Source organism: Rhinatrema bivittatum, chromosome 1 (genome assembly GCF_901001135.1).
Source record: "Rhinatrema bivittatum chromosome 1, aRhiBiv1.1, whole genome shotgun sequence".
NCBI lineage: Eukaryota > Metazoa > Chordata > Amphibia > Gymnophiona > Rhinatrematidae > Rhinatrema > Rhinatrema bivittatum.
Genome location: NC_042615.1, coordinates 573,603,994 through 573,629,236, shown reverse-complemented (window position 1 = coordinate 573,629,236; position 25,243 = coordinate 573,603,994). Strand labels below are relative to the sequence as shown.

The 25,243-nt window shown below is 44.0% G+C and overlaps 1 protein-coding gene across 12 annotated transcripts in view; it reads right to left on the bottom strand.

Annotated features, from left to right (window-relative positions):
* The window catches only part of LOC115099952 (spindle assembly abnormal protein 6 homolog), a 311,055-nt gene that overhangs the window by 187,882 nt on the left and 97,930 nt on the right, over positions 1-25,243 (bottom strand). For all 12 annotated transcript variants that reach the window (XM_029618040.1, XM_029618030.1, XM_029618093.1 and 9 more), the window contains 2 exons: positions 8,452-8,623; positions 7,897-7,974 (listed from right to left, as the gene is read on the bottom strand). In XM_029618040.1, the coding sequence (XP_029473900.1) occupies positions 7,897-7,974; positions 8,452-8,623 (250 nt within the window). The remainder of the gene's footprint in view (positions 1-7,896; positions 7,975-8,451; positions 8,624-25,243) is intronic.

The window sequence follows — 25,243 nt, the reverse complement described above, 5'->3', positions numbered from 1 at the left end:
GTTTGGGCTCTGTGAGCCAGCAGGTCAGGGATTGGGTAGTTTAGATTCAAATCACCATCTGGGGGGGAACTGATTGGTTCCCGTGCTTGGGAAAAGCTGGGGTTGGGAGGAGTTTGGGGGGGGTTTCCAGTGTTCCGCGGACAAGCCTCACTTGTCCGTTGACGGTCCTGGATCTTCATGTCGCGAGGAGTGGCAGAATGATCCTGTGTCTGCGGCTACCAACGTATCCAGCTTGGTGGTTCTGGCTTCTGTTACGACCGGTCCTGCCAGCGGGCAGAATGATGAGTTACTGGCTCCTGGTGGGGGTGTCATGGTACTGGCTGTCAGCACAAGTGATCCAAATTCTGCTTCACAGGTGGGGGCTTCAGAGCCCCCGGCCTCTAGTTCTATGGCTCCCAACAAGCGAGAGAAGTCTTGGTGCAAGAAGAAGTGTTCCTGTTCTTCCCATTCTTCCTCTTCTTCTTCGGCCTCTTCAGGTGATTTGGTGGGGGTGCCCGTCCTCAGTGTGGGGCCAGTGGAAAGGGACAGGAGGGGGGGCGCCTGCGCTCTTCAGCTTATCAGAATTGTGGGAGGATGTTCAAAGCCTCTCCGTTGGAAGATCAGACAGCAGAGGTACATAGATATCTTCACACTGCTGGAGGGTTGCAGGGGGAAGAGACGGGAAAAGAAAAGAAGGAGTGGGGGAGACCAACCACAGGGTGCTCAACGAAGGGTGGCTCGTAATGTGTTTAATTGGATCCACTCATTTCTTTGGTTAGCCAGTGTAGTAGGTCACCATGACCCTGCCCAGTATGGGCCTTTGCTTGCTTACGCTAAGCCATTTTGGATGCTAGTTGGGTGTATGAGGGATGGTTGTGGCTCAATTATGATGAGCACTTTAGAGATCAAATGGAGGAGAACAAGTACATGCCTTGGGGAACTAGGTATGTTGGTTTGTGGCTGACCCAAATGGGTTCTAAATTGGTGTCTACTGCAGTCACGGTGGCTGGTAGGGTTTCTAGTGTATCCGGAGTGCAGTCCTTTCAGTCCGGCACAGGTTCAGCGAGTGCAATTCGAGCGGAAGCCAGCTTCCCAGATGTGTGTTGGAAGTACAACCGTTCAGCCTGCAAGTTTTCCAACTGCAAGTTTAAACATGCCTGTTCCAGCTGTGGACTGGGTCACCCTGCCTCCAAGTGTACAAAGTGAGCGGGTGATGGGACTGGGGGCGGAGCTGTTACTAAGAACACCTCTAAGTGAAGTTACAAGGATGTCTCCTACCCCTGTCCGTTTGGATGCCATACTGTCATGGCTGGGTAGGTACCCAAAAGTGGAGGTTACTTCTCTTTTGTTGCAAGGTTTTGAGCAGGGTTTTCATATTCCTTTTATGGGTCCGGTTGGGGTTGGTGGGGGACAGAATTGTCCGTCTGTTCGTAACTTGTTTCACGTGGTCACTGTGAAATTACAAAGCGAGATTGATCTGGGTAGGATTGTGGGTCCTTTCCCGGTCCCTCCAATTGCTGATACGGTTTTTTCCCTTTTGGTGGTGGTACCGAAAAAAGAACAGGGAAAGTTCCATCTGATTCACAATCTCTCTTTCATGGAAGGCAATTCAGTCAATAACTACATTCCTAAGGATCTCTGTACTGTGCGGTATGAGTCTTTCGAGATAGCGGTGGCGATGGTCCATCGCTGTGGCGTGGGGGCCTTGATGGCAAAAGTGGACATCAAGTCTGCCTTCAGGCTTCTCCTGATATATCTTGAATGTTTTCCTTTGCTGGGTTTTTGTTTTCAGGATGCATTTTACTTTGATAGATGCCTGCCTATGGATGTGCCCAAAAAACAGACCGGAAGCCAATCCAAGTTGGCTATGTAGCAACCAAAAAACAGCTGAGACTTTATATATGGTTTATGATTCCTTGTATCGCCTTTTTGGCAAGTTCTTTGTAAACCGGTTTGATTTGTATCTAATGCAAGAAGATCGGTATATAAAAACTAAAAATAAATAAATAAATATGGAAGTTTAGCTCCACTGAGTTACTGTACGTGGGATCGGGCACCTCTCAGTATGTTAAATGGTTTACTAATAGGTTTTTAAATAGGCACTTGCCTTTTAATTATAAGTTCATTCATAATTTGTGGTTTTAGTAAGTTCATACCTTGTGAATAATCACAACTGCAGTACTGTAAAGAATTTACTAATTACATAATGTATAAATTGTTTGATTGACCTTCAATCCTGTCTCCTCCATTCCCCTTCCCTTCTCCCCTTCCCACTTCCATTCTGCCTGCTACATTCCCCTTCCCCTCCTTCCCCTTCCTGTAGACCATTTTTAAATAAGTTTTTTTCCTTTATAATTTTGACTTTCATCCTATTTTTGTCATTAATTTTTTTTTTAATTAATTTATCATAGTATCATACAGATACTATTATTTGTTGTTTTTTAGTTGTTTATTTTAAATCACTGGGATATATGAAGACTATAGTTCAACCACTAATGTTTTATAAGACAAGATTTTAATTATCCCAGTATGACCAATGTTTCTTTTAATTACTTTTTGTTATTATTATCTTTAATTTTTTTAAAGTTTCATTTAAAGGTTCATTTGTACTACCAACACCCTGTACATACACCTTCATAGGCAGAGCGGGAGTAACATCCACTTACAGCTGTTTCGCATATACACAGTAAGCGTTCTTTTACAGTGTTTTATTGCCTCCTTGAATGTATAGATATGGTACACATTGACATCAAGTTGTTCTGTGTTTCTCTAATAATTTTTCACATCACCACAGCACAGCAATTAAGTGATTGATTGAAAGTTCTCTGATTTTGGTCACACTAAGATTTGTTTTGTTTGACAAGTATCAAATACTATCTCACCAGCTACCACGCTACAACACCCTACCCGTATCTATATGTGCTCAATTTATTCTTGTCTTTTTGTGCTTCTGCTGTTTCCATTGTGATGCCCACAGATTCATATTTATTCAGATTTTTATATATTCACGTTATTGTTTTTTTATCTATGTGTTGATTTCTACCATTTGATTTTTCATTTCATGTAATTAATCAACATACATGTGTGTTATATTGTCTTTTTTATATGTGTATTTTAATTTCAATATCTATTTTAATTTTAGTAGCCCCTGAGGCAGCTCTCCACAAAGAGCGAAATTCAGCCATAGTTGGGCTTGCATTGTGCCTATGGGATGTTCCATTGCATGTGCTTATTTCGAAGCTTTTAGTTCTTTTGTTCATTGGGTAGTTGCTAGGGATGTGAATCGTTTTTTGACGATTTAAAATATCGTCCGATATATTTTAAATCATCAAAAATCGTTAGAGGCAATATACAATAGGAATTCCCCCGATTTATCGTCAAAAATCGTAAATCGGGGGAAGGGGGAGGGGAAGGGGGAGGGCGGGAAAACAGGCACACTAAAACCCACCCCGACCCTTTAAAATAAATCCCCCACCCTCCTGAACCCCCCCCAAAATGTCTTAAATTACCTGGGGTCCAGTGGGGGGTCCCGGTGTGATCTTCCACTCTCGAGCCACGGGTGCATTAATAGAAATGGCGCCGGCGCTACCTTTGCGCCGGCGCTACCTTTGCCCTGTCATATGACAGGGCAAAGGTAGCGCCGGCGCCATTTTGGTTCCTGTCCCCCAACGTCACAAGCGCAGGAGATCGCTCCCGGACCCCCACTGGACCCCCAGGGACTTTTGGCCAGCTTGGGGGGCCTCCTGACCCCCCACAAGACTTGCCAAATGTCCAGCGGGGGTCCGGGAGCGAACTCCTGCACTCGAATCGTATTGCCGTATTGCAAAATGGCCATACGGCTGGCGCCGTATGGCCATATTGCCATATTGCCGGGGTGGGTTTTAGGGTTGTTTTAGTGTGCCGGTTTTCCCGCCCTCCCCCGATTTACGATTTATACGATTTAAAAAAAAACAAAACCGCGACGATCCGATTCCCTCCCCCCCCAGCCAAAATTGATCGTTAAGACGATCGATCACACGATTCACATCTCTAGTAGTTGCTGAAAGGGCTGGGGTAGCAAACCTCGTTCATTACCTGGACGACTTCCTGTTTGTGGGTGATGCATCTTCAGCAACTTGTTTGCAGCTATTACGCTGTTTTCAGAGTACGGCCACAGATTTCAGGATCCCCATAGCAGAGGGCAAGATGGAGGGCTTTCCTAGGCATTGAGTTGGATTCGGTTAAGATGACTTCGTGACTGCCTGCCAACAAAGTGGTACTGTTGCGAGATCTTGTATCCCGGGCGGTGCTGGCAAAGAAGCTGACTCTGTGTCAGATGCAGTCCTTAGTGAGGAGTCTTAACTTTGCTTGTCACATTATCCCCATGGCCAGGGTTTTTCTATGTAGACTGAGTTGCAGTATGACCAGATTGCGGAAAAGTGGTCATTGTATTCGCATAACTCAGCGTTTGCATGAAGACTTGTTGATTTGGGACCATTTTTTTGGCTAACTTTAATGGTTGTTCGTAGTGGCAAAGCGAGGCTGTATCTAACCACGATGTGGAACTATTTACTGATGCTGCTGGTTCGGTTGGCTTTGGTGCTTACTTCCAAGGGTGCTTGGTGTGCGGCAGTTTTACAGAGGATTGGAAGGAGGCTGGGGTCACCAAGAACATTACCTTCCTGGAATTATTTCCTATTGTGGTTTCCGTATTCTTGTGGGGTTCTCAGCTTCAGGACAGGAAAGTTGTATTTTAGTGCGATAACCTGGGTGTTGTGGAGGTAATCAACAAGTGGGCAGTGAAGTGTATATTGGTATTGGACTTACTGCGCGAGTTAGTGCTGCATTGTATGGGGTTGAATATCATAGTGTGGGCTCGTCACGTCCCCAGGGTATCTAACTCTATCGCTGATTCTCTTTCTCATTGCAAATGGACCTTGTTTCAGGAGCTTGCACCAGAAGCAGATCAGCAGGGAGCGTTGGTGCTGCCTTTCCTCTGGAGCTTCGGCACCCAGAAGCATGGAAGCTGCTCCGGGCATCTTTAGCTCCTTCCACCTGGAGCAGTTATGTGAAGTCAGCAAACAAGGTTGAGTCCTTCTTGGCAAGTCAGGATTGGCAGTGGGGTCTGGTCTTGGATGAGCTCATGGTGCAGTTTGTTGAAAGGGCTAGAGTTTCTGGTGATTCTCGAGCGGCGGTATACAGACAGCTGTCTGGGTTTTCTTTCTTCATGAGTGCTCATGGTTGGGGTTTCCCGGTGGGGAGGTTCCTGATTTTTTGGTTATTGGTGGGTTGGGCTCACGGTTCTCCCCCGGTGGTAGAAAAACGCCTGCATATTACCCATGACATTCTGTGCCAATTGTGGGACGCGCTGTCCGATATTTGTGACAATGATTATGAATGTTGTCTGCTTCGTTTGGCCTTTGTTTGGGCTTTTTCGGTGCCTTTCGCATTAGCGAGTTGGTTGTGTGGTCGACCAAGGGGTCTGAGGCGTCTGGCCTTTTATTTCAGCATGTGCGTATTAGCGAGGATTCGGTTGTTCTTTTTATTCACAGATCCAAGATGGATCAGTTGGGCAGAGGGTCCTCTGTGGTACTCCATCCTCTGCCGGGCTTGCGGATTTGCCCTGTGGCTAATGATGTTGCCTTTGGGCGGATTCATCCAGTGGGGGGTACTCACTTTCTTGCTCATCGAGATTTGGGGCCTTTGACGAAGTACCAGTTCGAGGCAGTTTTGCGGGTTTGCTTGTCTGCCTTAGAACTAGATACTTCAAGATTTAGGACTCACTCATTTCGCATTGCGGCAGCCACTTCTGCGGCAATATCCAGCTTGTCAGGTGGAGTGATCCAAAGAATAGGGAGGTGGAAGTCGGATGCTTTCACTAGGTATGTGCGCAAAGGTTCTCCTTAATTGCAGATGATATTAATTATCCTCTCTTTGCAGGTACAGTCTGCTGTGAGATAATTGTATGGATTTTGGGACACTCCTATGTGGCCTAGGCCTATTCGCATGCTCAAGGGTGCCCTTGTGGGACACACTTGGACTTTGGGAGTCGTGGAATGTCTTCTGTTGGTTGGGGCGGTGGGGGATGTGCTGGGGGGAGTTACCATGTTTGTGTCGGGGGCTTGATTGCCTCAGCCCCCCACATATTTTAATCATTCATAATGGGGGATTGACTGGGGTAGAATGTCTGGCCACTGGTTTATTACCATGTGTGTTTCTTTCCTGCTGCCTGCCACCGTTCTCTGTTGGTCTGATATAATTCCTCGACCTGCAGCGTTCAGGAATAAGATTTGGCGTTGATGTCATGCCAAAACCAATCAGCAGATCGGTTTTTGGCTGACCTCGATGGGGGGGGTTTCATATTCGGCATGATTGGTCCTCGGAGATGCTGGTCTTTTCCATGCAGATGGGGGCCATTTATCATTTATTGGTTTGGACCTATTCTTGAATTTGCTGCAGGAGGCCGAGGAATGTATTCTTTGTGGGTGACCTGGCCATATCTTTGGGGGTCGCCTGTGGCAGGTAGCCCAAGCCAATTGGGTGGTTATGCCTTCGTTGACAGTTGTCTGTCTTGACAGGGGTCATGTCAGGTATTCCTAGCAGAACAACTGGGTGCAGTTGTTGCTGGTATGGCTCCTTGCTGGACGGTGGTGGAGATCAATCTAATTGGCTCCTTGCTTGTTGGTGGCGGGGGGTTGCGGGATACGATAAAAGATGGGCACTTCATACAAGCTGGGATAGCCTGGGTTTGCACATCTTAAAGGCTGGGATAGCCTGGGTGTGCCCATCTTGCTGGTTGGTGGCGGATGGGCGGAGGTGGGGGTTTTATTGTTACAATTACATGGCTCAGGCTCTGGGGGTGTTGTAAAAAAGTTGCGGCCTGTTGACTCCCAAAACTTGTTGTTTGTGTATTTATTCTACTGTGAAGGGGCGGGCTTGGGCAGAAGCGTCAGTCCTGGCTACCCATATTATATAAGGTCGGGTAGGCTTCATGCCTGCCCGGCCGCTGTAATATGGTGCCAGGCTCACTTACGCAAGCCTGGCATGTCTAGGCCAAAAGATAGAGGGGGGGGGGGGGTTGTGGGATGCTGGTGGGCCGTTTGGACTCTGTGAGCCAGCAGGTCGGGGATTGGGTGGTTTACATTCAAACCACCATCTGGGGGATACTGATTGGTTCCCATGCTTGGGAACAGCTGGGGGCGGGAGGAGTTGGGGGGGGGGGGGGTCCCAGTGTTCCACATGACAAGCCTCATTTGTCCATGGCTGGGGTTGGCGCTGCATCCCACCCACCCGCCCCTGATGTTGTTGGTTGTTGTAAAGGGGAGCTTTATCATTGTCATAGCTTCAATGGGGGGGGGGGGGGGGGGGCGGGTAGCCCGAGCAGATTGGGGGGTTATGCCTTGGTTGACAGTTGTCTGACTTGACAGGGGTGATGTCAGGAATTCCTAGCAAAACAACTGGGTGCAGTTGTTGCTGGTTCGGCTCCTTGCTAGATGGTGGCAGGGGTCGATCTAATCGGCACCTTGCTTGGTGATAGTGTGGTCATGGGATACGATAAAAGATGGGCACTTCATACAGGCTGGGATAGCCTGAGTGTGCACGTCTTTCAGGCTGGGATAGCCTGAGTGTGCCCAACTTGCCGGTTGGTGGCGGATGAGCGGAAGTGGGGGATTTATTTATTGTTATAATTGCATGGCTCAGGCTCTGGGGGTGTTGTAATAAAGCTGCGGCCTGTTGACTTGCAAAATTTGTTGTTTGTGTATTTATTCTACTGTGAAGGGGCGGGCTTGGGCAGAAGCGTCAGTCCTGGCTACCCATATTATATCCAAGGTACCTTGGAAACAGAAAAAAATCTTTCCAGTGGAGTTTCCTAGCAAAATATTGCAACTAATAAAAAGACAATGGTATGTTATAGACCTTGAGTAGAGAGTTTGCTACCTGCTGTGTAATACTTAATCTTTTGGAAAGTTCTTCCTCAGATTTGTACAATCTTTCTTCTAATGTATGGTTTTCCACCTGGGGAGCAAATACATTTGTATTACCACAAGTAAACAAAGCAATTTAGCAACTGTAATATAGTATAGATAAAAATCAACGGGCATGCAGTATGATATCTGCTTCTGTTATAGGCACTCTACAGTATGTCAACATTTATAAACAAATCAGGCATGTCCACCTACAACCTCAACAATAAATATATTCTCCTTTAATTATTGATTCATTGTCCTGCATACTCCATAAAATGTGGACAATAAAACATTATGAAAAGCTCCTTACAAATAGTATTTACTGAACTGGAGAATCTGTGCAGAATGTGGTTTATTAAGACCATTTTTAGTATAGTCCCTACTATTTATATACCTGTCCACAGTCAAAAATCCTGTTCTTCTTTATTGGTCAAATTGTTCTTTTTAAAGCAACTTTAGCACATTCTTTAGAAGCAACGAAGCCAATAAAAATGAGATTAGTGATGAAAGCAGTGCAAAGTCAAACCTTTAAATTTTTAATGCAGGTAGCAAGATATTTCTTGATATCATCATCAGTGGCTGCCAAAAGCTTTAGCGAGAGGTGTGTGAGGTGTTTGAAGGGATTTGTTTCAATTATGTTTAAACTTGAGGGCATGCAGTCCAGGGCACTAGCAGATGTTACAAGCTGAAGTAAAAACCTGCAAAATACAAGAAAAGTAATTAGACTATAGTCACTGATATTCTCTTTCAAGAGCATGTATTAATCTACTAGGGATGTGCAGAGCAAAATTTTATGTTCATATTTTTTATGTCCGAAAGGGGGTCCCACTTGCGGCCAATATGGACATAAAAAAAATCCAATGAGTTGGGTATATGTACATATGTGCAAAAAAAAAATTTAAACCCCCTCACCTTCCTTAATCCCCCCCCCAGACTTACCACAACTCCCTGGTGATCGAGCGAGGAGTGAGGACGTCATTTCTGCAATCCTTGGCGAGAAGCATGTGACGTCGGAGGCACGTCGAGTGACGCGGCGTCACGTGATTCCCGGCTCGTTCGCGCCGGACGGCTCGTTCGGCCCAAAAAGAACTTTTGGCCAGCTTGGGGGGGCCTCCTGACCCCCCCAAGCTGGCCAAAAGTTCTTTTTGGGCCGAACGAGCCGTCCGGCGCGAACGAGCCGGGAATCACGTGACGCCGGCGTCACTCGACGTGCCGCCGACGTCACATGCTTCTCGCCAAGGATTGCAGAAATGGCGTCCTCACTCCTCGCTCCATCACCAGGGAGTTGTGGTAAGTCGGGGGGGGGATTAAGGAGGGTGAGGGGGTTTATATTTTTATTTTGGCTCAACAATCGCGATTTCCCACATATCGAACATATCTATGTTCGATATGTGGGAAATCCGATCGTTTATGTCGAATCAATTTTTTAAGTAAAAAAAAAATATGAGTTGCGTTTTACTAATGCGGTCAATCCGAATGCACACCCCTATAATCTACAGCATTTGGATACCCCCCTCAAATGTCCTTACGTAATGCAAATTCAGTAGCATGTCAGAAGCAAAGATGCACAGGATGGGGATAATTTTGCAACAGTCCACACAAGAAAGCTTCCAAATTCATGCATAAGTTAAACCAAATTTGAAGGCAATCTTATAAGCATAAGGTAGCTTTAAACATTATTGCACCAAATTTAGCCAAACATAACACCTGCTACTGGGTTTATGGAAATTTTGAGAATCCAAAACTGTGTCTAAGTCCAAACCCCTTTCCCAAGAATGTCTCTGCTCAGTCCAGATAAATTTACATGGCTACAGAACCTACACATGTAAGTTTATCTGTACATCAGACAGGCAATTTTGTAACAAGCCATTTCCTTGGGTAAAGCACGGTTTTATCCAAGGAATTGCTTTTGAAAATGACTCTAGATATCCAAAAAAAAAAACAAAAAACCTAAGGTAGAGTTTTTACATAGAATGCTAAAAGCTGTGTTTCCACATACAACACAGATTTAATAATTTAATCATGCAAGCATTGTGCTTGACTTTGCACATGCTATACGAGACTTATAGGTTTCCACCATAACTTAACAATGTATTTTATTTTATTTAAAAAGCACTTATTGCCCACATCCTCCAGCATTCAGGGTGGGTTACAAATAGTACAATCATAATGAAACAGAAAAAAAATAAAAAAATAAACATAATCAAGACAATGCCTAGATAAAAATCAAATTAGAGGGAAGATGTAATAAGTGGAAAAGAAAGAATACAGAAATCTTTTAAGATTCGCATAGATCTTTAAATGCTAAATTAAATAAATAATGCTTCATGGCCTTTCTAAAATCCTTAATGTTAGATAAGGATCTCAGGGTGAATGGGACAGAGTTCCATATTATTGCACCTGCAATAGAAAAAGCCTGTTCATAATATCTTGCCAGATGGTGCTATCATCAAACGGCAACTTTTTTATACAAGCATTAAAGGATTTTATATAACGAGTAGGACTGAAGGAGCTTTTTTGAGCAATTGACAGCACTTTCTTACTGAGCACATACATCTTCATGCAATCACAGTTTGGATCTACTTTGATTCATTACCAGGGATATGCATTCATGAAAAATGAACAAGAAATCCAAACTGAATCAGACATTCATTTTGGATTATGAGAAATGAGCATGAATGGCCAGTGCCCCAAAAGTCAATTAAAATGTTTGCTCGCATTTATTTTAGTTTCCATTAAAATCTATGACAAGTAAAACTACAGGGGTTTTCTTGCTTCTGAAGGTGGCTGCCAGCTAGCACACCAAGCATAGTGCTCACTGCTTAGCAGCCAGTGATGGCACAACTGACTTTAGACTCACCAGAGCAGGCTGACAAGGGAATGAACTTCCAGGAGGGAAGTGGGAGCTACCAAGGTGAAACAATTTGTAACTAGCCTGTTTTAGCTGGCATTGCATGGATTGATAAGCCTTCCTCTTCTTTACTTATTCCAAGCTCAAAGTTGAAAGCAAGTTGGAACCAGGCATCATTTTCTCTAGCATGTCTCTAGGCTTTAAGGAAAGATAGGCAATAGATTTTTCTCTCTGGTGAGAGCTGAAGAAAAATTCATTGAAAAGGGACTAGGGTTAGTGTGCAGCAGAGATCAAAAAAGGAATTATTAGGAAAGGAATAGAGAATAAAATGATGCATGTCATAAAGCCTTAGGGATGTACAGAGGGACTGCATACATTACATTCGGTATTCGTATTCGTCGGGGGGGGGGGGGGGCAGATATGTTGCATTCGGCAAGGGGGGCCCCCAATCCGTTCATGCGTTCCATTCTTATTCGTTTCCCGGCTAAATTTTAACTAACTACAACCCCCCACCCTACTGACCCCCCCCCCCCCCCAAGACTTGCCAAAACTCCCTGGTTGTCCAGCGGGAGTCCGGGAGCCATCTACTGCACTCGTGCCGTCAGCTGCCGGTATTCAATATGGCGCAGATAGCCTTTGCCCTTACTATGTCACAGGGGCTACCGGTGCCATTGGTCGGCCCCTGTCATATGGTAGGAGCAATGGACGGCCGGCGCCATCTTGTGCTCCTACCATGTGACAGAGGCCAACTAATGTCACCGGTAGCCCCTGTGACATAGTAAGGGCAAAGGCTATCGGCGCCATTTTGATTATTAGCAGCCGATGGCCCGAGTGCAGGAGATTGCTCCCGGACCCCCTGCTGGACCACCAGGGAGTTTTGGCAAGTCTTGGGGGGGGTCAGGAGGGTGGGGGTTTTGTTTAAATTTGCTCCTTTAGATGGCCGAATAATTCGGTGATGATTCGTTGTATTCGTGGGAAATTGTGATACGTTTTGTGACGCAACGACAACAACAAATATGGCCCTATATGTTGCGGATTGCCAATACGTTGCAAACGAATGCACACCCCTATAAAGCCTCTGTATTGCTCCATGCTGAGACCACATCTGAAGTACTTTGTGCAGTTCAGGTCAGCACTTTCTCAAAAAAAGATATGGTTGCATTGGCAAAAATGTACAGAGAAGGGAAACAAATTGATAAATGGGATGGAGCAACTTCTCTGTGAGGAAAGGCTAGAAAGTTTAGGGCTGTTCAGCTTGGAGAAGAGGTGGCTGAGGGGAGATATGATAGAGGTCTATAAAATCATGAGTGGAACAGAATGTGTAAATGTGAATATGTTATTAATTATTTCAATAAAATGCAAAAACTAGGGGACACTGTTAGTAAGTAGCACATTAAAATCAAATCAGAGAAAAGTCTTTTTCATGCAACTCATAATTAAATTCTGGAATTCATTGTTGGAGGATGTGGTTAAGGCAGTTAGCGTAGCTGGGGTTTAAAAAAAAAGTCTGACAAATTCCTGGAGTAGAAGTCTATAAACTTTTATTAACCACGTAGACTTAGGGAATTGACACTACTTATCACTGTGCAATAGAAGCATGGGATCTAATTTATTCTTAGGGATTTTGCTAGGTACTTGTGACCTGGTTTGGCCACTATTAGAAACAGGATACTGGGCTTGATAGACTCTCGGTTGGACTCAGTATGGCAATTCTTATGTTTTAAGTCAGTGGTTCCCAAACCTGTCCCTAAGGGACCCCCCCCAACCAGTCGGGTTTTCATGATATCTACAATGAATATCTAGGAGACATATTTGCATGTAAATTTAGCTCATGCTTATTCTTTGCGGATACCCTGAAAACCCAACTGGCTAAGGGTCCCCTTCAGGACAGGTTTGGAAACCACTGTTCTAAGATGACCTCTAGCTGTGCTTTACTTTTGTCACATGCAGACACTTTTTTTTTTTTTTTTTTTTACTGTATCCACTGTGCAAATGTTTTTGTAAGTGTAACCACTGGGTGAAGGCTAGAATCCTGATACTGTACAAGGGCATATAGATATGCAAACTGTTCTCCACAGATAACTTAATTCTGAGGTCCAGGGCTTCCTGTGGGGGGGGGGGGGGGGCGGAGTGTAGCTTCAAGACAGTTTTTAATTTAACCAAAGTACACAGCCCTTTCCCAATCCCTGTAAACAGCATTGATATTCTCTACAACTTCTTTTCTGATAGTTGATAAATTGAGTGATTATTTAAAGCACCTAGGTAATGAAAAATAATGAATAAAAACAAATACATTTGTGATCTCACTCGTCTAGTAAAGGCTTTGAATTTGTAGAAGCCAATTCCTTTACAATTTATATCCTTTTCCTTTTGCAATTTCTCAGATCAAAGAAAATGTGATCCTTCTTCCAATTTCCAAATTTACCTGAAGCTTCTCCCAACTGTAGAATAGTTAGAATTTAGTCCCAATTACTTCTCAAAATACAAGTCCCAAATCTCATACCTCTCCTGCAGTCTCTCTTAAATATCATAGAGCTCCTTCTGGAAGAACTAGATTGGCACTTTCCTCCTAAATGTAGGACACTTGTGTCAGCAAAAAAAACCCCAAAAAAACCTCTTAAACAATACTTTCAACTCTTTCCCTCTGGTAATCGACAGGAATCCATTCCTCTCTGGTAAAACCACCACTTCTCAGGCTCTTCCAAGGTGAAAGACACCTTTTTTTCCCCAATGATTTGGAATCTGGTCCCTGGTACCTAAAGCACTCAGTCTCAAATGAATAAAAATAGACTCCTAGTCAAAAAGGGGGGAAAACCCCCAAATAGTCAGGAAGATGATAGTTAAGGAAGGAAAACAACTCAAAAGTGGAATTCCTCTACATCAGGTCACTGATTGATCTATTAAACTGAGGTGAGAGAGAGTGCATCAGAATCTTTCCTACCCCTTATCGTCCAACCTTACACAGGGACTCCCCAAATCCTCTGTGAGGGGTAGCAAGGCTCTCACAGGGAAGGTTTCTAAAAATATATCAGATAGAGCAAATACGCCAAAATAGGTCAGACACAAAGGCTGATTCACAAGAGGGCAACTCAAAAGAATCCAACAAAAATCCATGAAACAAATCCAGACCTAAAACCCAAACTGAAATTCACACCCTAAGATGGTGGCAGGGGTTTTTATACTACTAGAGCATACCATCTGCTACTCCCATAAGGAGGAGTCAAAACCCAAGCATCTCTTCACTAAATCTCTCTGAACCTCCCCAGCTAGATAGTACATTCCTTTAGATAAGAAAATCAAAGGTTCTTTACAAAGGCTTTCCAATTTTGCAATGATACTACAGAGAGCACAGGGTGCACACAGAGCAGCTAAATTGTTAGCCAGAGCAGCATCCTGTCAGCTACCACTTCTTCCACCTCCTTTATCTGTCTCCACCTCCATGGCCATTGCAGAAAATTATCTTCTGAAACAGGCCAGAGTTAAAGCATTTTGCAGGAGAGAAAGCTATCCTCCTCCGGAAAAGAAAACACCAGCACAAATATCAACTCCATATCTGGCAGAGCCCAAAGAGGACAAGGCCACGCATCCATTAGCATACTGAGGACACAACAATCTGACCTTACCTTGCCAATGTAGCCCAGCATTTCCTGTGATACCCACCAACCAGCATGTCTAGTGAACTGGTATTCTCAGTGAAAGGGATATCGCAAGTCCACATCATTCATGGCTATTGTCAGAATTGGTAGAAAAAAGCTTGCATTTTTTTAAAAATCAACCTCCATCTGGTTTTCCATATGAGTTACAGGAATACAGCATTCAAAGTTACAGATTTCTCTGAACATAGTATTGGCCCTCAGTGCCATGCTACAAATGTGTTGTTGACAGTGTTACTGCTGTTGCTCTGCCTCTCTCCTGGTTCTGTGCCTTCCTGTTTTCTTATATATCTCTTGATACCATTCTCTTACCCTGCTTCTCTATTGGTTATACAGAGATAATTTGTCTCCCAAAAGAAAAATGTAAAAAAAACAAAAACAAAAAAAAGTACAAGTTTTTCCTTCTACCGCCCCATTTCTTTCCTGGCTGTGCAGTGCACCTTATTCTTTTCTTGTACCACTCTAGGACTCTGGCCAAGTTCTCCCACTCTGCTTTTCTTATAGTAGGGATTTTCCATATCCCATACTCTTAGCCTTGGAGCTTTGAATACCTCTATTTGCAATGTTCTGCACTCTAAGTCTTAGGGTGTTCATGCCATTGTTGCTGCTGCTTTTTTGCTCTGTAGGTACCTTGCAGTGTTTATGCCACTATTGCAGCACACTGTTTTTCCATAAATCATGTTATCACTGGGGAAAAAAGGCACCACAATCAGGCACAGCTAGGCACTCTCCTGGGTAGGCACATTCAGAGCAGCAGAGTAGCATTGCTTTTGAACAAGAGAGTGTGTGCACTGAAGTCTCTGCAGTGTGTGTGTGTGTGTGTGCACATGAAAGTCTTCACATTGGTATGCATATTTGTGAGAAAACAGTGGGTAAGAGGCATACATGCTCTAACACTACTTGTAAAAGGACAAATCCCTTTCCAAAGGCAGTGCTGTTGTTTCACTGGTCTCACTTTGCTTTGTGATGCTCACGCCACTTTCGTTGGTACCTTATGCTCCTCTCTAGGTGCCTTGTAGTGAACATGCCACTATTTATGGTGCCATTTGCTTCACTGTAGGCATGTCTTGTGTTCTTGTCACTATTGTCAATCTTATTTGGGGAAGTCATACCTCTGTTTGGGTTATATTCCACTCCACACAGACCTTTGGGGCATTGATGCCATTCTTCTTACTGTTTGATTCTGCATCTATTGTTTGCACTTTTAAACACAAGTGCTCCTGCTGCTGCAAGCCTCTCTTGGTACCTTTGAGCAGTTCTGCTTCTGCTCTTGTCATCTTCAAAGTTCCCTTATGATACTATTGGCCTTGCTGCAAGAAACCAATGCTTTGCATACTTTTTGAAAGACAAGTAAAACATGGCTTTTTACTATTGCATTCAATTGATGTTGAACTGTATGTGAGTGCTTTCATTCACCACTAAGAACATAAGAAATTAAGAACCATACTGGCTTAGACCAAGGGTCCATCAAGCCCAGCATCCTGTTTCCAACAGTGGCCAATCCAGGCCATAAGAACCTGGCAAGTACCCAAAAACTAAGTCTATTCCATGTTACCGACCGTTGCTAGTAATAGTGGTGGTTATCATCTAAGTCAACTTAATTAATAGCAGGTAATAGGCTTCTCCTCCAACAACTTATCCGATCCTTTTTTAAACACAGCTATACTAACTGCACTAACCACATCCTCTGGCAACAAATTCCAGAGTTTAATTGTGCATTGAGTGAAAAAGAACTTGCTCCGATTAGTTTTAAATGTGCCACACGCTAACTTCATGGAGTGCTCCCTAGTCTTTCTATTATCCAAAAGAGTAAAAAAACAATTCACATCTACCCGTTATTTTTCCCTATATGCATCACCTTGCGCTTATCCACATTAAATTTCATCTGCCATTTTGATGCCCAATTTTCCAGTCTCACAAGGTCTGCAATTTATCACAATCTGCTTGTGATTTAACTACTCTGAACAATTTTGTATCATCTGCAAATTTGATTCTCTCACTCGTATTTCTTTCCACATCATTTATAAATATATTGAAAAGTAAGGGTCCCAATACAGATCCCTGAGGCACTCTACTGCCCACTCCCTTCCACTGAGAAAATTGTCCATTTAATCCTACTCTCTGTTTCCTGTCTTTTAGCCAGTTTGTAATCCACGAAAGGACATCACCACCTATCCCATGACTTTTTATTTTTCCTAGAAGCCTCTCATGAGGAACTTTGTCAAATGCCTTCTGAAAAACCAAGTAACTACATCTACAGGTTCACCTATATACACATGTTTATTAACTCCTTCAAAAAAGTGAAGCAGATTTGTGAGGCAAGACATACCTTGGGTAAAGCCATGCTGACTTTGTTCCATTAAACTATGTCTTTCTATATATTCTGTGATTTTGATGTTTAGAATACTTTCCACTATTTTTCCTGACACTGAAGTCACGCTAACCGGTCTGTAGTTTCCCGGATTGCTCCTGGAGCCCTTTTTAAATATGGGGGTTACATTAGCTATCCTCCAGTCTTCAGGTACAATGGATGATTTTAATGATAGGTTACAAATTTTTACTAATAGGTCTAAAATTTCATTTTTTTAGTTCCTTCAGAACTCTGGGGTGTGTACCATCTGATCTAGGTGATTTACCACTCTTCAGTTTGTCAATCAGGTCTACCACATCTTCTAGGTTCACCGTGATTTGGTTCAGTCCATCTGAATCATTACCCATGAAAACCTTCTCCAGTACGTGTACCTCCCCAACATCCTCTTCAGTAAACACAGAAGAAAAGAAATCATTTAATCTTTCCACGATTGCCTTACCTTCTCTAAGTGCCCCTTTAACCCTTCGGATATATTTAAAAATGTTTTTACTGTGAGTTTTTCCCTCTACGGCCAACTTCTTTTCAAATTCTCTCTTACCTGTCTTATCAATATCTTACATTTAACTTGCCAACGTTTATGCATTATCCTATTTTCTTCTGTTGGATCCTTCTTCCAATTTTTGAATGAAGATGTTTTGGCTAAAATAGCTTCTTTCACCTCCCCTTTTAACCATGCCGGTAATCGTTTTGCCTTCTTTCCACCTTTCTTAATGTGTGGAATACATCTGGATTGTGCTTCTAGGATGGTATTTTTTAACAATGACCATGCCTCTTGCACACTTTTTACTTTTGTAGCTGCTCCTTTCAGTTTTTTTCTATTTTTCTCATTTTATCAAAGTTTCCCTTTTGAATGTTTAGCACGAGAGCTGTGGATTTGCTTACTGTCCCCCTTCCAGTCATTAAATCAAATTTGATCATATTATGATCACTATTGCCAAGCGGCTCCACCACCATTACCTCTCACCAAATCCTGTTCTCCACTGAGAATTAGATCTAAAATTGCTCCCTCTCTTGTCGGTTCCTGAACCAATTGCTCCATAAAGCTATCATTTATTCCATCCAGGAACTTTATCTCTTCAGCGTGTCCCGATGATACATTTACCCTGCCAATATTGGGGTAATTGTCTCCAGAGGACATCCCCCTCTCAACCTCTGCCCCTTTAGCTGAGCACCTCTTACATCCCCAGCTCCTTTCATTTTCCCAACTTATCCCCTCGCACACCCCGTCCAATCTTTTTCATATCATCTCTGCTGATCCTCTCATATCCCAGCCATTTTTATAACCCCCAATTAATCCTCAGTCAATGCTTCCTTCTCACCTCTATTGCCCCAACTGATCCTCTGTCATCACCTCCTTCTCATTCTATTGGCCTCTCTTTCATCTTCCAGCTTCAATTCCTCTTCGCCACTCCTTCTCTCATATTCTTACCACTTGATCCCTCTCACCCCTGGCTCCTCTCTTACATACTCCAGTTGATCTTCTATCATTCCTCCCTTACACTCCCCAGCCAATCCCTCTACCTGATCCAATCCTCAAACCCCTCCTACATCTGATCCCTTCCTTCAAACAGCCCCACTTCTAAATTCTCCCCTGGTCAGAGTCAGCAGCAACATTTTCCTTTTGACAATGGGCCAAAAGTAGAGGACAACTGGTAGGAGAGAGGACAGACCACTGACAGGACAATATTTTTCTCTTGGGTTGGTTCAGTGGTAGTTCAGGAGTGAGGACCAGTGGCAAGCACCTTGTGCACACTCGGACCACTCTTCTCCCCTTCGCTGGTCCCAAACCCAACTGTGATCTGCAAGTGGCAGCAGCATTAGTAATGAAAGTCAGCACTGAGCCTGTGAGAAAATGCAAGCTCAAAGATCCTGCAGTGGTCATGATCTCTTTCTTATTCAGGGATTCCCATTACCAAAAATCTCATGCAAGGGCAGGGCCACCACTGGACCTGCGAGTATGTGCAGGCTCAAAGGTCCCATGCTGACTTTAACTACTAATACTGCAGCTGGTGCCTGAAGAGTTCTGACCTTTGAGGCCCTTTTGACCCCAGTTAAATGTTTTTTTATCCCATTTAGGGTCCTAACCCCCAGTTTGGAAAGCCCTGGCCTAAATGCATTAATCTGCATTTTTTTTTTTTTTTTTTTTTAGCATTTAATCTTAGTTGCTAGACCCTAGACATTCCTTAGGCTTCACTAGATATCTCTTCATTTTTTTCACACCTTCCTGCTGTCCACCCTCTTGCAGATTCTGGTATCATCAGCAAAAAGACAAACTTTTTCTGACAATCTTTCCACTATGTCACTCACAACAATGTTGGAAAAAAATGGTCAACAGACTTATCTCTGAGGCACACCACTAGTGCCTCCTACTCAGAGTGAACTCTGTTTACCACTAACTTTTGTCACCTCCCTCTCAGCCAATTTCTAACCCAGTCAGTCACTCTAGAGCCCAATCCAAGGGCACCCAACTTATTTATGTCACCTAAGCAGAACCATGTCAAACACCTTACTAGAGATCCAAGTACACTGCATCTAGTGCTATCCCTTGATTCAACTCTCTAGTCACTCAATCACAGAAATTGATCAGATTCATCTGACAAGATCTACCTCTAGTAAAACCATACTGCCTTGGATCTTGCAATTTGTCAGATTACAGAAACTGCACTATCCTCCATTTTAGTAGCAATACCATTAATTTGCTACCACAGACGTCAGAAAACTGGTCTGTGATTCCTAGCCTCCTCCTCACTTCCACTTTTATGAATAGGATACACATCCACCCATCTCCAGTCCTTAAACTAATCCAGATGCTAAAGAAGCACAGTTTTACTTAAGAAAACATAAGACATAAGAAAACATAAGAAAACATAAGAAAATGCCATACTGGGTCAGACCAAGGGTCCATCAAGCCCAGCATCCTGTTTCCAACAGTGGCCAATCCAGGCCATAAGAGCCTGACAAGTACCCAAAAGCTAAGTCTATTCCATGTTACCATTGCTAATGGCAGTGGCTATTCTCTAAGTGAACTTAATAGCAGGTAATGGACTTCTCCTCCAAGAACTTATCCAATCCTTTTTTAAACACAGCTACACTAACTGCACTAACCACATCCTCTGGCAACAAATTCCAGAGTTTAATTGTGCGTTGAGTAAAAAAGAACTTTCTCCGATTAGTTTTAAATGTGCCCCATGCTAACTTCATGGAGTGCCCCCATGTGTTGCTGTTAAACCTGCTACAGCACTGCTGACCAAATCAACGTGTTTTAACTTTTTTTTTTTTTTTTTTTAATATCTAACTGCTGGACACCCCGAAATAAAAGATAGGTTAGTTGAAGAAACCTTTGCGTGCATGTCCCTCCTTAAACCAAGGTGTCGGTATGACAGAACTGGGGAGCAATCAGAAGGGGGTTATAGAAAGAAGAAATTACAGGGGCGGATTTATAATGAGACAGCGTGACGTGGCCACTTCAGGCGGCAGAATTTTGAGGTGGCAAAGTGCCTCTCTCGGAATGCCGCTGTGGCGTCCGCCTCACACTGCCTGCCCCTACCCACAGTTGCGGAGGAGAGGAGGAACGCTGCTGTGGGCCGCTGCCGGCTGAAGAGAGGAAAGACACTGCTGCAGTCCGTCGCTGGAGGCCAGGGAGAGGGGGGGGGGGGGGGGGCGGGGCACTCTCTCATCCCTCGCCTGAGGCAGCAGATTGCCTTGAGCTGCCCCTGAGAAATGAGACTATGTGACTATTTCCCCATCCAGCATGGGGAATGCAGCCATTGCCCCCTGGGCGCAGCCCACTACAACTCTCTGCTTGACCATTTCTTACTGAACACTACTGAGAGATTGATGATGAGCCACAAATGGATCCCGCTCTCACATTTCATGTACCTCATCCAAGGGAGCTACACAAATATTTCATGCATGTTCATTATAGATATCTTGAAAAAAATAACTGAGCAACTGGCCCTTGAGAGCCATTTTAAGAACCACTTTCCTAGGCCGCAGCATTCAACATTACCACTGAGTTATACCAATCAAAAACCTTTATTTCTGTGTTGTATGCAATAGATATTTCTGAATTTTGCCAACACTTTAGACAATGGAGTTTAAAATGTACTTTTATCTGTTGTATTTTTGGTAAATTCAGTTTGATCCACAACTGCAGTACACTTTTATTATTAACTTAAAATGAGGCAAATGACCCCCAGTGAGAGTCTTAAAAAGGAAGTTTATGGAGGCTATTATCTTTGTATTTGTGTTTGGTCCCTTGAGTATCTATGCTCGTTCAGCCTTGAATTTGTGTCAGTAGAGAAGCAAATAGGTGACTGGCTACATAAGTTTACAGTTAAGATCTTTGGCAGAATACTATGAAAAACGTTGAGACAGTAATTTTAAAACTAGTTCACATGCTCCCATACACATGTATATTGTCACACAAACAAAGTATGCTGGAATTTTTGCAGCAGTGTACATGTCAGCGATAGAGAATATAAGTCTCTTTAAGCAGCATACAGCTGGGCAAAAGTAAGCTTTTGCAGAAATCAACTCAAGTTAAAATAGACACGGTTTCCTTCATTTCCAATACAATTAAAGATGGCTGCTGAATATCCCTTCATCAGGTATTTAGTGACGACATTATCCATATAAGGACTTAGAACAAAATGGCCACCAAGCCAACGTCATTGCCCTTATTTAGTCCTTACCGTATATGGAATCTCTTCAGTCATTTCCTGCTTGTCAAGCTTAAGATGAAGGAATACCCTTAAATACGGCGTCTAGGCTGCAGTACAATTGTCAGCCATTTGAGAAGAAAAACTGAAGCAAGTACTATAATAGCCAGGCGGACGTGAGTTTTTATTAAGGGTTGGTCCTTCACAAGTACTTCTTTATATACTTTTTAGACTCTAGCAATACATTCTAAACATGTTACTTTGCCACTGTTGTTGCAGCGTTAGCAAATATTACGATTAGTGAATAAAGCTGACCATTTCAAAAGCGTCATAGTAAGTGTCTCTTCCCCCACTAGCCATATATAAAATTGATAGCGATTTAGCATCGATAAGCCTGTTCATACTTCTTTCTGTCTTGCCTAGTGGGCTAGTTCAAGCCGACCTTTCAGCAGCATACAATCATGCTTTCCTGAAGCTCCCTGAAGAAGGAGTTTTTACTCCGAAACCCTGCAGCGGAGGAGGATCAACTTCAGGACCAGATTAAAGAGGTAAGTGCACATTATATATGTTTTAATCGTGCACATTCCGAAACAAAAAACTGACAGCCACAGCCATGACAATGACATAGTGACCAATGATTAAACAAATTGAAGGGCTTTAAGGCTAGACCAATAAGCCAATAGCACTGAAAAGATACCAAGTTCTCTGGCTTTAAAGAATTATTCAATAAAGTCTGAAAGGACTAGAGGCATTATATGAGGTCACTGTGAATCTTTATCAAAAGATATGATTACAGCTATTACATGAGCAGAATATATATTTTTATGTTGAATTCTTGATTTGTGCCTCCTTTTGGGTTTCATTATTCTTGTTGGAATTTTAAGTCATGCATGCACTTGTGTGCAAATGTTTTAAAAGACACCAACCACGTGTAAGTATGCTCCTAATTTTAAGAGGTTACGTGAATGCAGCTAGCGTGCGTGTCTTCTATAGGACTTTGTCGGCTTTTACACGTGAATGTAAGCAGGTTTTAAAACATGCTTGCATGATACACATTCCTGGTTTCTCAATTAGTCCACCAGTTTGTCCAGTTAATATCAAGGTCTTTCAGACCCCTTTGGTTCTTCATCCTGCACGCCACCCAGTTGACTCGAACTCCTCATCCTGTCTTGCAAGCCCTAAAACTCGAGATCTACATACTTGCTCCTCATCAGGAGCAGCAGTAAAGTTATGCAGATATCTAGCCTACGTGCGCTGCGGCTTTTGTTTGGTGCGTAAGTGTTGGCTTGTCCTGGCATGCCCATGCCCCACCCACACCCCCTTTTCTGTCCTCTTATTTTTCACATGTGCATGGGTACATATACGCATTGGGGTAGATTTTCAGACCGCGCGAATAGGCGTACTTTTGCTGGCGCATCAGGCGCAAGCAAAAGTACGCGGGATTTTAGTAGATACGCGCGGAGCCGCGCGTATCCGCTAAAATCCGGGATCGGCGCGCACAAGGCTATGGATTCTGTATAGCCGGCGCGCGCCGAGCCGCGCAGCCTACCTCCGTTCCCTCCGAGGCCGCTCCGAAATCGGAGCGGCCTCGGAGGGAACTTTCTTTTGCCCTCCCCTCACCTTCCCCTCCCTTCCCCTACCTAACCCACCCGCCCAGCCCTGTCTAAACCCCATCCTTACCTTTGTTGGGGGATTTACGCCTCCCGGAGGGAGGCGTAAATCCCCGCGCGCCAGCGGGCCGCTAGTGCGCCGGGACGCGAACTGGGGGCGGGTCCGGAGGGTGCGGCCACGCCCCGGACCGCCCTGGGCCGTAACCACGCCCCGGACACGCCCCCGAAATGCTCCCGACACGCCCCCAAAATGGCGCTGTGCTCGGTCCTGCCCCCGACACGCCCCCAACACGCCCCCCTCCGAAAACCCCGGGACTTACGCAAGTCCTGGGGCTCTGCGCGCGCCGGTAGGCCTATGTAAAATAGGCTCACCGGCGCGCAGGGCCCTGCTCGCCTAAATCCACCCGGATTTGGGCGGATTTAGGCGAGCAGGGCTCTTAAAATCCGCCCCATAGTTTGTTACTTTTTAAAGTTTTTGTGTTGCTCGCATGCAGCTCACATATGCATATAATGTGGGCATTTTTGCATGAGCAATGCTTTTAAAATTAACCTCTAAGGAGTTTAGTTATAATTTTTAAAATCTGTCCAGCTACCTCTGACCTAATGAGTGTAAAATTGTACAGACATGTAAGAATCATTATGTCAGTGTTTTCAAGATAAGGCCCGAAGGCCAGTGGGAACTCCTATGGACTTCTAGGGAAGCCTCCAATTGACCCATTTTCCCATCCATGATTGAAGGCTTCTGCAAACCATGAATAGCTGGAGATGAGCAGGAGAAGGCAAGGGACTGCAACAGCAAGAAGAGCCCTACCCTTGCTCCTGCTGTTGATCTACTAATCTAGCAGTTAAATGTAGTGGAGAAGGAGAGGCCCACCCTGGCAGCAAAGAGCACCACCCCAAGCTCAGCCTGGCCTCTCAGGGAGTCAGAGAGGAGCAGGAGAGGAAGACCACTGTGCTGCAAAGATTGGATGCTACCCCTTCTCCCAACCTGGCTCTGTAGCACACAGATCCAGAGTACCAAGAACAGCTGATTTCCAACAGCCAAAGAAACTAGAAGGCCCCCCTCTCCTTTTCCATGCCAAAGGGGCAGGAAACACGGAATAGGCAGAAACAGGAAAAGCACAGCACTGGAGGAGGAGGAGGAGGTTGACCCAAGCATAGCCAGCAGCAGGAAGAGTACCACTGAGGGAGGAGTGGAGGCATAGATTTGCAGACTGAGTACACATTTCAGTGTCTTAGGTGTTGGCAAGGAGAGCCAGAGGCAGAATAATTTGAGAGTGGACAAAGGAAGGAGGGTAGGAACTAAGGAGGAGTGTTGAATATGGAGGGTAAAGAAACAGGTAACACATGGCAACACACAAACACAAATATACATATATGCACGCACAACTGCACTGGCTGAAGATCAGCAGGGAGGGAGGGATGGAGGAGGTAATCGTGACCAATAGACAGTTGTGAGGGAGAAACCCCCCAGGTCACCTGCATCATTGGAGGGGGACCACCAACTAGTTAGCGGAGACAACATTGGGCAAAGTCTCGCCTCACCAACTCTGCTCTGTTCTAGGCCCATTTGATCCTAAATGGCCCCTGCTTAAAAACTGTGAAGACCACTATATTATGGAGTGGATTTTCAAGAACTTTTATGAACTTACGTTGGGAGTAGTCAGTCTGCTTTTAAATATTTTCCCTCATTGACTAGCTACATTTAATCTCATAAATTCACACGGAAGCTAAATTCAGCCAATCAAAAAAGGGCACTTCCAGGACTTAACCAGTTAATTCTGATTGGGTTTTTTTTTTGTTTTTTTTTTATATTAACTGGTTAAATTTAGATGGGCAACCTCAGCCATACAATTAGGAGCTTAAGTTTAGACATCAGATATAGGAATTTTCAAATGAAAACCTAGCTGATTAGACTTTGTTGCACCTAAAGCTAATCAGTTAAGATTAGCAAGTTAACTTATCCAGATAAATGGGAGGTATTTCAGGGCATTCTGGGTTGAAATTAAATTAGTTGAATACGACATTTGGCTAATTCTACATTTGACAAAAAGCAGGGTTAATGTTATCGCGGAACATGTTCCCTGATAACCAGTGTTATTCTTTGAATAGTTAAGGTTAAAGTTAAGTGATGACTGGGGATGTGCATTCATTTCACACAACTGCAAAAAT